Consider the following 12,966-nt stretch of genomic DNA (forward strand, 5'->3'; position numbering starts at 1 on the left):
TCCCTGTCCATCTGAAGAACAAGTTCTGTCTCATCCCCACCGTGGGATTAAACTCGACCACAGGCACCCCTCACCACAGCCACCCTCCATCCTTACCTTGCCGAGTCCTGGCATTCAGGGGCAGCACATCCTGGGCTCCAAAGTCAAATTGGGAAAAAAAAAAAAAAATTAAAAAAACATAATAAAATTCAAAATCCTCCCCCAAATCGCAGTGGCCCAGTGGAGTGTGGTGCACAGAGGGTTTGTCCGTGGCAGCGAGGGCTCGGAACAAAGTTGTGGGGTGGAGGGGGGGGAGAGGGTGATTGACAGCCCTGGGCTGAGCCTCATCCCTCACCTTGGGCCATGCGGTCTGATTGGCCGCCTGCTGACATCCCCGAGCCCTGCACTTTTTAATAGCCGCTTTTGGATGATCTACGGGGGAAAGGCTTGGAGAGGTGTGTTTCTGACAAGCCACAAAGTCATCCGAGCCACGAGGGACTTGGCTTCACTCTTTTTACCCCCCCTCCCCATTTTTTTTTTTTTTTTTCCTTTTTTTTTTTTTTTTTTTTCCCTGGGAGGAGGGGGATTCTTCATTTTGGCACTTCATGTTTTTCTGAAAACTTCGCGGCGATTTTCCCCTTGCACCAGCCTGGACTAATGGATTACCACCTGCTTGGACTAATTCTGTCTTTTCTCTTCAATGGCACAAAGGTCTTAGCCGGTTACCCAATTTGGTGGTAAGATTCCTTCCTCCCCTCGCCCTTCCTCTGCCTATGATTGATTAATGAATTCATTAATTATTAGCCACGGGAGCTGTGTGTTCCTTCCTTTCCACCCCTCGCCCTGCGGAGCTGCCCATGGCTGCATGCTGGAGTGGAAGCGTGATTTCTTCCCATTTGACCTGTAATTAACGAAATCAGGGAAAAGTTTGGGGGTGATTCTGAAAGGGCCATGCCTGGGTTTCCCTTTGCGCAAATGGAGGCTTCCCCACCACTCTTAATTTCTCCATTTTCGGCACCGTGGCGATGGGCTCTTGGTTCGGATGTGAAAGGATGCGGTTTTATTTCCTCGTGCAATGGGAATTTTGTCTCTCGCATGACTCTGCCACAGGGATTTGCTTCCTTTCCATGAAACTGCAATTGATCCTTTAAAAAAATTTTTTTAAATTCTATTTTCTGTTTGGTTGCTGCGTTTTTTTGGACTTCTTTCCCTTCTTTTGTTGTATTCTGTCATGTGAATTTAGTCCGGCAAATAACGCGAATGGCACCTGAGAAAACATTCGTTAGGAAAATTGCTCAAAGGTGGATTTTGTTCATTTTAATTATGGAAATGTCGCTAATTTCCTTGCACCAACGAGAAAAAATAAATTTTAAAAGAATTGGTTGTATCTTGTAATGAGGCTGATAAGTAACATGAGTTACTTATTTTAAAAATAAATCTAACACTAAATAAATGAACACAGTAACAAAATGCAATTGGAAGCCCTTTAGAACAAGAAATATAGAATTAGATATTCCAGGTCATTTAAACCCAGCAGACAGCGAGTTGCATAACAGAATATTTCCGTTTATTTCTCTCTTTATGTCGGATTTCTTGCTGGAATATCTCTTGTTAAGTTTCTGTGTGTGCCAGGTAGGGGCTGGAGCCTGATGATCCGTAGGGAAAAGAGGGAGATGGTGGAATTTGGTGCTACTGGGATTCTTGGGTTATTTTCGCCTTTCCAGAAAAGTCTCTCTTTTTTATTCCTGAATTAGATCCTTTCAGTGCCAGCATGGAGATGGCAAGAAGTAGGTGGGAGTGAACTTGGGAATGGACTGCCATGTCTGGGAATATTTAGAATTCAGAAGGGAAAAGACAATTTTTTTTTTTAATAATCCATTTGTTACTGTGGACTTTGGGAAGGAGAATGTGCCGTTCCAGAGGAGAAAGACAGAACACAATGACAAGTCCCCGCTCAGGAAGCGTTTCAAAGCTCCGCAGGTTCATGAAATGGCTAAATCACAGCAGGTTTTCCTGGAGAATTAAATTATTTCCTCGCCCTGAGCGTGGCTGCCGAACTTCAGGCCCTGAGCCTGGGGCAGGGGAGGCTCCTGAAATGCAGAGAGCAGCGCTTTGATTCCTTCCATCCTTTTCTCCCACCTGGGCACCGCTGTGTGGGCACGGGGCAGGCTGGAACAGGTCAGGGAGCCAGGGCTGGATCTAAGGCAGGACACCTTGCCATGACATCAGCTCTCAGCATCCCACCAGCCCCTGGCCTGCCTCAGGCTTTGATGGAAATCTGGATTTTATGCCCAAATCAAGGAGGGTTTCAACTCTCAGAGCTTTTCTTGACAAAAAGGTCTCATTTTCCCCGTGAGCAAAAATGTCCCCATGAGCAAAATATCCTCTGTGTCTGTTTTCAGACAGGTGTCTGCCCCATTCCCTTCTCCCAAACCTTCTGAGTTCACCCAAAGGAACAATACAGAGGATGCAGGACACAGAGACCAGGGCCATGGCAAGCAGCATCCCTGGGAAAGGAGGGAGTCAAACACACTCTCCACAGAATTTCCTCCACGGATCCAGGTTTTGCATATTTTTGTGGATTCTGGCAACACCAAAGTGCCAGAGAGTCTCTGCTGCTCTGGAGGGACGTGAGAGGTGCCCCATGTAGGGCTGAGGTTGCAAATGCTGTGGGGTTTCAGAGGTTTCTTGAAGGCTGAAGGAGCAGGAAGGCAGAAATATCTGGGCCAGGGCTCCCTGGCTGCTCAGGCACAGACAATGCTCCCAGAGCACAAATTAAAGGTCTGCTTTGGTGCCATTGGAGGCTTTCAGTGTCTGCTCTGTGGAGATGAGGTTTGTGCACTGGGCTCTGGCATGGTGTGATCTGTGCTCTTAAACCATCATTTTCCAATTGTCTTCCTGATGCTGTGATCTTTAGGCAGGCACAGAGCAGCCCGTGGGGGATGAGCCCCACTTGCAGGGCTCAGCACACCCCAAAACAGGGCAAGGGAAGCAAAGGTGGGGCTCAGCATCAGCCCTGTGCTGTCAGGCTGGGCTGGGGCTCACCTGGGCTTCCTTCCCCCCAGCTAAGCCCAGCTCTGCTAAACTCGAGACCTTCAGGGGGGCTGTTCAGGGGCAGGGCCCCAAGGATGCTGACAGCAGCGCCCTGTCCTGCTGCCACAACCTTCCTGGGGATTTTCCTGCTGGGTAGGGAATGCTTTGGCAGCAACATCAAAACAGATCCTTTCTGCTGTGGGACAGAAACGAGGAAAATGTTTATTCCTGTGGTGGGGAGGAAGTGCCTGGGTGTGCCCAAGGAAAAGAAGTGTGGCAAGAACGGGGTCTGATCACCTTGTAAATGGGTTTGGGGGTGGCTGGAATGATCCTGCAGCTCCACGGTGCAGCCAGACAATGCCAGGAGCCCGGCAGCAGTGACCCTGCAGGGGATAAAGGCAAAGGGACGGAGCTGCTGAGGGTCTGTGGGCTGTGCTTTATTTAGGAGCAGGGAAGGACGTGGTTCTCCACATTGTGCAGGGAAAGGAGAGCCCAAGTGCAGCCCTGGAGCTCTGCAGAGCTCTGCCCAGCCCTGGGCACAGGCACAGAGAGCACAGCAAAGGGAAGGTCCCTGTCCTGCACACCCAGCCCCGCTGGTGGCAGCGGGATGGAGAAGCCCAGAGGGGGTTTCAGCCCAGGGGTTTGTTGGAAGCTCCCTGACATCGCCCTGTCCCAGCCAGGCAGCTCTGAGTGAGGTCCAGGGGTGGCTCAGCTGTGGATGGAACCTCCCGTGAGCAGGGGAGGGATTTTGACACAGGTCCAACCCTTCTTCACATGCTCCCATCCCATTAGAGGGAACAAATGGGGCACAGATGGGAAAAGGTCAGCGAAATGCTGCCTGTGAGTGCTGACAGGAGGAGCTGAGGCCAACAAAGCTCCCTCAGAGATGTGTCCAACACTTTGGCTGTCTGGTTAGTGCTGCTGAAAGAGCAGGAGATGGGAGCTGTGGTGGGGCTGTGAGACCAGGCTGCCAGGAGTGGTGTGGCTGGGAGCAGATGGGCAGAGGGGCTGTGGCCATTCCCAGCCCCATGGCACATGCCAAGGCCTTTTAGGGCACCAAAACCACCTCCAGTTGTTTTTTTAATCCCTGATGGCATGGATAGTGCCGTGGATGGCAGGATGTGTCCTGGTCCTTGGGGCTGGGATCACGGTGGCACACACAGGTCCCTGCAGTGGGCACACATTGGTAGCTGGGCCCAGAGCTTTGTGGTGACTGTTCTGGGAAAATCCAGCTGGAAATGCAGCCACGGCCAGAGCTGTGGCAGTGCAGGCCAACAGAGATATTGTGTCCTAGGAAACAACCAGAAATCACCCCCAGGATGTGACACACGTGCAGGGGCTGAAGAGCTCAGTCACAGAGACATTTCCACCCATGAACTGTGCACACACCAAAAACTATCCTCTTCCATGGGCAGCACTCCCCAGGAAGTCTTGAAAACCTCTGGTGGGTCACCAGCCTGGAGAAATGAGTCAGGTTTGGAGTCACTGGTATAAACAGGGAGTAAAAGAATTAGCCTCACTTCTCTCATCATCCCTCAGGATCTGATAATGAGGGACTAATGAGACTAATGAGTCTCTGCCTGTAGCTGTGACTGTGCCCAGGTGCCTCTCCCCATTCAGCATTCCCTTGTCTCTCAGCAGATGATTTGGCAACTCAAGAATGGCTTTGTCCACCCTAAGTTATTCCATTTTATCTCTACCCCTCAGAAATGTTTTTGGGGAAAGCAGGAGATGCTGGCAGCTGGCTGAGAATCCCAGTGGCCTTGAGCTCTTAGGAAGAGACAGGGAGAAACTTCAGAACAGGTTCTCACTCATCCCACAGCAGCTTCCTCCTGAGGGAAAACCTGTGAGACCTTTTTTATGTAGATGCAGCCAGAGGTGACATTTTCCTGCTCCCCTTCAGCTGTCAGTGCCTCACCTCGCTGGGACAGATGGGAACTTCATTTTCTTGGCAATCAGGAGTTTCCCCTTCTTTGAAGATTCAAAACATTTTCATCCCACAGTCCATGTCCTGTTAGAGGCACGTGGCCCTTGCAGCTTTATTGTAAAGGAATAAAATTGAGTGCAGCATCACTCCATGATCCTCGGGAGGTCCCTGCAGCTCAGGATGCTCCAGGCAGTGCTGAGGGAATGAGGAGGTGTCAGGGATGGAGCCAGGGGTGCAGCTCTGGCACCCCAAACCAGAGCAGCCCCACAGGTCCCCTCCTGCTGCTGCTGGAGAGGTGTGAGCACAGCTGGGGACTGACACCACTGCCCTCGGTGTCACTGCCCCTCGGTGTCACTGCCCCTCGGTGTCACTGCCCCTCGGTGCCTTTGTGGGCTTAAAGGTTTTCTCCAGCATTTTTCCCAGCCAGATGTAGCCAGTGGGAATCCCTGTCCCCACCCTGCCCAGTGGGATGGTCAATCCATGAAAATCAGAGTTTTGGGGCTGGAATTCAGGGCAGCCCCAAGCAGTGCCAGAGCAGATCTCCAGGGATGCACAGCCTCGTGAGTCTCAGCACTCCCAGGGCTTGGCAGAGTGCTCCAGTGGCATCTCTTGTTGGTTTTGTCCCTTCCCTATGCCAAATCCCAGCGTGGTTTGGGTTGGAAGCAGCCCTGGAGGTCATTTTGTTCCACCCCTGCCATGGCACAGGGCAGAGGAGTCCTGAGTTCAGCAACAGCTTCAAAATGCTTCTGGAGAGTGACAGCACTCAGCAATCAGCAGTGCCACATTCCTGATTATCAGGAAGTCTCATTCCCTTGAATTAATCCCTCCTGCAGTGCCCCAGCCCCAGGGCCCACCCTGTCCTGCAGGGCCAGCCCAGGCCTGGAGCCAAGGAGCTCTGACTCACTCAGGAGTCCTTCTGCCCTTGAGACACAAATCTCTGTCACCAGCCTTGTAACTGAACTCAGGAGTTAATTTAACTGGTTGGTTAAATTTAAGTGGCCACCAAGAGCTTTGAAGAGGCAATTTAATTGCAACCACTTGTTCCTCATTTGACTCCTTCACTAAAAACAGCATTGGCCAAAATGAAGCATTTGCTGAAGGGACCCCAAGGAAGGGCACTGGGAATTCAGGGGGGATTTCTGGCCCCTCTCTTGGCTGGAGGTGCTGGGAGCCCCAGAGCAGTGATCCCCATGCCAGCTCCGCTCCCTGCTGACCCCCCAGCCCAGCTCCCCCTGATGGGGTCAGGGATTCCCACCCAGGGATGGTGCTGGGGTGGCAGAACAGGAGCTCCCAGCTCAGCAGGGATGGGGAGGAGCTGGAGTGGGGCCAGTGGGGGCTGGACAGGTGGGAAGGGGAGTCCTGGCTGGGGCAGGGAGGGCTCAGGGCAGGCTGAGCCTGCTTGGAGGGCTCTCACACACAGGACAGGGCTGATCTTCCCTCTCCAGGGCTGAACAATCCAACAAAGGGCAATTGCCAAATAAATCTCACTCCTGAGGGGACCCTCCTGGCTGCAGGGAGGTGAGGAGGGGCTGTCCTGGGACATTTGTGGGATTAGGCTGCACTGCTCTGCCTGGTCCCACTCTGCTGTCAGGCTTCCCTCCCATGGCTGGGACACCTTTGTGAGGCCAGTGCCACTGAAGGTGATCTCTGGGGCTCCTCCTGACAGACTGGTCCTGGCTCACCCCATTCCAGGGTCCATTCAATGGGGGCTGTGCCTTCACCAGGACCCCCAGCAGCTCCAACCCTCATTGCTGTGGGACCCAGGGCCCCACAGCCACAGGACAAACCTGGAGGCCCCTCCTGTCCCCCTGCTCTACACAGCCCTCCTGTGCCCAGGGACGAGGCAGTGCCACCCCAGCTGGCTCAGGACAGGACTTTAGCTCATGTTCTTATCTCTCTCAGAGGGGTGGGTGAGCCCAGGGGAGGCAGCTCCAGCCCTTCCTCCCTCCCTGAGCCCCAGGGACAGAGCTCTGAGTCACTAAATCACTCCTGAATTTCACTTCCATCCTTTAGCTGACACTCAGGGGGCTTTTGATTTCTGCTGAAGTCCTGGGGGACAGATGGAATTGTCTGCATGGGTGCCAGGGCTGTGAGCAGCATGGAAGGGTCTCTTCCCCCTGACATTGGTGATCTGAGTCTCAGTGATGCTCATCAGACCCTTCCACTGCCAGGTCAGACAGTTCAGTGTGGCTGGATTTTACATGGAAAGGCAGGAAAATGTCCAAGCAGCCAGTTGTAAAGAAAAAAGCCCCAAACATTATCCAAGAAATAATAAAGACTAAAGACCTGAGCTATTACCTGCAGGTGTAATGCACAGCACTTGCCATTATCTCTGTCACATTTTAACTGAGTTTTAACATTTTCATCTGACCTGTGCTTCCAGTCTCAGTGTCCCATGCTCAGCCCTCTGGAAATGCCCCTGGTGTGCTGGCCAGGCCAGGGGCTGCTGGGGCAGAGGCAGCTGAGAGCAGAGCTCAGCACCCCCAGCACATCTGGCAGTGCTGCTGAGCTGGCCAGGCTGTTCCAGCTGTGCCTCCCTGCTGACCAAAATTGTGTCTGTGGAATCTGGCTCAGCCTGAGCCTGTCCTCAGCTTCATGCCAGGCCTGAGTGAAGCATCCTTGGCTCCCTGGCAGGAGTTTTAAGCAGCTGCCCACACAAACTGGTCTCTAACTGGTGTCTGGATGGTTCAAGGTGATCCATATCAAATATGGAACATCTTTGAGCTTTAAGACAGAAAGAACTCTGGATTCAGAGTCCAACCATTCACCAGTGTGGACACATCACAGCCCTTGGTGAAAGTCAAGGCTCATTCCATAAATACTGAGCAGCCATTATCATTTTTACAACATTATGAAGCTCATACTAAAGGCCTCTTGAAGATGGATTCATTATTTTCTTTGTGCTCACATGGTTATGATCCTGTCCTAGCACACAGAACCTGCAGACTGAACTCCAGTGGTCTGGATTCTGTTCCAGCCCTCTCAGTTTCCCTCAGGCAGCTCTGAATGGAGCTTGGGATGGAAATGGAACCTAAAGAGCTCTGAGCTGCAGCTCAAGAGGATTTGATGGGATGTCTGAGCCAGGGCTCTGCCCTGTGAACTCACCCAGGCACACTCTGCTGCTGCTGCCCCTCTGTGAGCTGCAGAGATTCTGTCCCAGCCCTGGTCTCGGAAGGGCTGGAGCCTCCTGCTCTCTCCTTTGTTGGTGGATGGAGCAGCCCCAGACTGACATCTGCTTTTCACTGCCTTTTGTTGGGACAAGACACATTTGATGTTCAGCTGCTCCTGCTCATGCCACAGCCTCATTCAGTTCCAGCCCCACTCAGAGATCTGTCAGGGATTTTCCCAGAGGACCCAAAATGGGGAGGGTTTGTCAGAACTCTGCTATCATGTACAGACAGTCACAGCTCGTGTTCCTTCCCTTACCTGAAGCTGAATTTCAGCTTTCTGTTGGTTTGCAATCTTATTCTTGCTGACCTGATCTGAGATCCCTTTTGTGTGAACCACAGATGGAAGGGGCTCAGTGATCCTGAAGTTTGTAGTAAAGTCACAGTGATGCTGGATGTGGTGGGAGGTTCTCAGGCTGTGTTATTTGGGGTTGTTTGGGTGAAGTTTTCAGGATAAAGCAATGTCTGGGTGGGACACAGGCTGAGATTTCTGTGTTTGCTGTGCTGTGATTAACACGTGGAACCCTTTAACACCCCCTATGCCCAGTGCTGATTTGCAGCTTTTCCTGGATAAACTTTTCCTTGGGACAGAGGGATCTTGAGAGCCCCCAGCTCCCCACTCCCCCTCTCTTTCCTTGGATATGGACTGGGACCACACCCAGGACTCCTCAGAAATCCCAAACTGACCCCAAAAACAGAGGTTTGCAAACTCCTCACCTGCCCTGTCTGACCCTGCCCTGGCTGGGGATTCCTCTCTCCAGTCACAATCCAGCACACACCAAGGGAATAAAAAAACAACAACAAAAACCCAACAATAAAACTCCTGAGCGAGGAGCTGGGAGCCTTGGCTGGAAGGGCTCCCCTGCCCAGCCTGGAATTTGCCTTTTGCTCACCTGGGCTGCCAGTGGAGCTCTGCCACATGAAGAACCATGCTTTGAAAAGTAAATTTGCCCTGATAAAGGAGCTAAAGTCTCTAATTCCTTTCCTCAAGATAGGTTTCCTGATTTGCTAATTTGCTAATTTGTCTTTTTCACAATTCACTGAACCTGTCTGCTTTTAATTAATCTTACAAATCTAATCAAGTCTAACTGGCACCATTCCCAGTCCCTGCACTTTTGAATGAGAAACTTTCCCTGCTGCCCTCCAGCACCACCCTGGCTCAGGCTCCAGATCTTCAGATCTTGTTTTCAACAAACAGACCCTCACTGGGGCAGGGAGGGTTAGTGCTGGCTGATAAAAGCTCAAGGGTTTTTCATTCTGATCCCATTTCTGTGTCACAGACTCACCCAAGTTTCCTGCAGTTACTTTCTAGAAATGGTGGAGATTTTTAATTAAGAAATTTGCAGTGGTCCTTGAAAAACGTCACAGGAGCTTTTCACAGTCCTAACAAGTCACTCAGCTCTTTACTCCTCACTCCTTCCCCCCGTGGACTTTGGGAGTTCCTTGCTGCCAGGGGCACATTTGCAAGGCAGGTTTTACCTGCAGAGGTCTCTTAGATGTTTTTGGGGTGATTCTTGTTGGGTTTTTTGGGGGGAGGTTTTATTGCTGCAAAATATTTTTATTGCCTTTTTAAATTCTGATTGTGGCATGTTATCTGCTCCAGCCTGATTAGGTTTGGTAACAACCAGCTCCCCTTTAATAAGTTTTTAATGAAATCCACCTGTTGTCTGTTTGACAGGGAATTCATGCAGAGCTGTCTCTATATTTTTACTTTCCCTTTCAATTTGTTCATTTTCCTCTATAAATCTAAAAATAAGATCTCCAGAAACAAAATCCTTGTTGGTGGGTTTGGTGGGGCATAGGCTGCTGCATCTGTTGGTTGAGTGAGAGCTCAGAAAGAGTTGGGAGCTGATAGAAAGGACACTCAGCTCAGGATCCCAGTTTTGGAGGCCAAACCCCCAGAGGAGACCCTTCCCTTGTGTGCTGGGGCTGGGTTTTCACATCCTTTTGGGAGCAGTGACACCTTTGTGACATCCCTTATCCCAACACCAGAGCTTTGGGAAGAGCCAGACAAGAGGGACAGGCTGGTGCCAGCAGCACCAGGGGTGTGCTCAGAGGCTTTGGGGGTGCTGGGAATCAGCCCTTGATGGCCAGGGGACACAGATGAGCCCTCCCAGCTGCTCAGAAATGCTGTGCAGATGTCTCCAGCTGTGCAGATGTTTCCAGCTGTGCCCCACCACACCCTGCCTTTGTGCTCCCAGCCCAGCAGCCCTGGCTCCAGGGGTTGTTCCAGTGCTGACTCTCCATGGTCCTGCTGGGGCAGGAGCTGCTCTGTGCTGTCCAGCCCGGGCTGAGGTTGAGTTCTGCTCCCCCCTGAGCCCAGCAGCTCCAGGGTTTGGAGGAGGAAACTCTTGGGCTCCACTTCAAGCTTAAGGTGGGCATTGACTTCTCTGCTTGGGTGGAAGCCACACTCAAAGTGGAAAATCAGATTTCTGGTGTAGTTCTGAAGGCTGTGAGTTCCAGGCTTGCTGAGGAAAAGAACAACTGGGTGTAAAAACCTGCCGTGAGTGCTGGGATGAATTCTATCAGGAAAGTGTGCTGTGGGAAAGGATGGAGATGCTCAAAGAACATTTGCCTTGAGGTTGGATTTTCAGTTCCTTGAGTCAGATCAGGCTCCAATAACTCCTCAGTCCCTTGGCCTCAAACAAAATATCAGTTAAGAGAGGGTCCCCATCCCTTCACCCACATCCCCAGCTTTGAACTCTGTTAAATTTTACTGTAGCTGGTAGGGGGCTGGGAAAAAAAAAAAAAGCCATATTCCCAATGATCAAAAATAAGAAACTTCTCAGCAATAATAAACCTGTACGAAAAGATGTAATTTTGCAGATTGATTCATCTCTGTTCCTGACCAAAAACTCTGGGAGTAAAGGATATTTCCTATAACTCCAGATCAGATTATTTGTTACAAAATACAGAAAAGGGGATTTTTTCACATTGGTGGGGAGTCAGCAGCAGAGTTTTGCAAGGACAGAGTGTCCAGCACTGAGAAGGGTTTGGGTGGGGGAACAGAGATGAGAGATGTGAACAAAGCTGGGATGGGATGGGATGGGATGGGATGGGATGGGATGGGATGGGATGGGATGGGATGGGATGGGATGGGATGAGCATTAGGGTCCCTTCAGCCCAAACCATTCCATGATTTTGTGAGGATTCTGTGATGAAGTTTGGTCACAAAGGACACCTTGGAATACAGAAGTGAATGGCACTCAGTGGAGAATCAAATTAAATAATGCAAATTGGAAAAGGGGTCCCAAATCTGCACAACAGATTTTCTGTTAGGGCCTCTTTGACACACATTATTATGGGATGGTCTCTGCAGTTGATGCTTCAGTGCTCACAAACCAAGAAGTGAAGCTGTGCAAAATCTGTGAGAATTCTCTTTGCTGCTGCTCCTCTTGCCCAGATTTTTGGGGCCATGTTGGTTGATAAGTGATAGGAAAGGTCTCCTAGGAGCTGTTGTTGGATTTGCTCTCAGGACAGAAAATGCCAGCCTGGCATTTTATTTCAGTCATTATTTATCTTATTGTTGCACCCCAAGGTGTGTTTGCATTTCCTATAGAACGAGGAAAGCACACCAAAAACCCAGCAAGGGCCTGGAAGGGCTGAATTTCCTCAGGTGAGGAGACAATATTTAGATTTGCTGCTTGGACAGAGACAAATCCAAGTGAATGCAGAACAGATCCTGCAGATCACAAACGATGGCAGAGTGGTGAGGAACAGAAATTTATTGTTTATTGTTTATTGCTGTGGGCTGGCTCAGGTGGGCAGCCAAGCCCCACCCTGCTGCTTTTCCAGTGGGAGGGGAAAAGCATCAGCAGGGTAAAAGTACAGAGAGCTCATGGCTTGAACTGGAGGCAGTTGAATGGGGAAAGAACAGCTGCTGCCACAAGCAAAGCCAAGTGAGGAGTCCCTTCAATGCTGCCCATCCCAGGCAGGTCTCAGCCTCCTGCAGGGCTCCATCCCCATGGTGTGACCTGGGGGGGGCAAATCCCACAGCTCCAAACATCCCACACCTCCTCCTCCTCCTCACCCAGATTTGTGCTTAGTTGGAAATTTTTTCATCCAGGGGCCTCTTCAGCCCAAGTCACCTCTCCTGGTGATGCTCCCAAATATTTTCCTCCTTCCAACACCCAGCCCAGCACATCAGTGGAGGTGCCCAGAGGAGCTGTGCTCCAGGACCAGCCCCTTGTGCAGTGCCTCACACCCAGGGGTGCTGCTGGTGTCCCTTTTCCATTTGGAGGCTGTAAAGCACATTTCTCACACCTTGTCCTGTCTGGAGTGGCCCAAAAGCCACCATTTCATTTATTCAAAGGCTTATTGTTGGTGCCTGGTGAGATTATTGGACTTCTGGGATCGACATTAACTGAGACAGGTGTGTGGGACTGTGGGATGTTCCCAGGAAGGGCTGAGAGCTGAGAAAAGCCCTGAGCATCACTTCACTCACAACCTTCAGCTCAGGCACCCCCATCCCCTCGCTGCTGGGACCTGCAGGACCTGGGCTCAGCCCTCTTCTCCCCCTGCCTTGCTCCTGGTGCTGCTCCCCAGCAGAGCTGAGGGTCCCTGGGAAGGAGCAGAGCAGCAGCGGTGTGGCACTGGTTCAGTTTTCCCTGCAATACTCAGAGCAGTTTGTGTCTCACACCTTTCCAGAGCCCAGAACCTTCCCCAAGTGCTTTGCTTTCCATGCAGAAAGGATAGCAGCACCCAGTAAAGCAGCCTGATTTTTCACCAAGAAACCACCAGGACTAATTTGAAATCTTTTCACAAGATTCCACTGGATTTTTCCATGCCAGAGCTGACACAGGACACTTTAACATCCAGTTCCTCCAGCTGAGACAGAACCGGTGCCCAGGATGGGCAGCC

The 12,966-nt window shown here is 51.1% G+C and overlaps 1 protein-coding gene across 1 annotated transcript in view; it reads left to right on the plus strand.

Annotated features, from left to right (window-relative positions):
- Positions 1–633: 633 nt before the first annotated feature.
- Positions 634–12,966, plus strand: part of WNT3 (Wnt family member 3) — a 42,915-nt gene continuing 30,582 nt past the window's right edge. Inside the window, exon 1 of the mRNA XM_033079175.2 lies at positions 634–716. Within this exon, the coding sequence (XP_032935066.1) occupies positions 637–716 (80 nt within the window). The 5' untranslated portion in view covers positions 634–636. The remainder of the gene's footprint in view (positions 717–12,966) is intronic.

Source organism: Catharus ustulatus, chromosome 23 (assembly GCF_009819885.2).
Source record: "Catharus ustulatus isolate bCatUst1 chromosome 23, bCatUst1.pri.v2, whole genome shotgun sequence".
Classification (NCBI taxonomy): domain Eukaryota; kingdom Metazoa; phylum Chordata; class Aves; order Passeriformes; family Turdidae; genus Catharus; species Catharus ustulatus.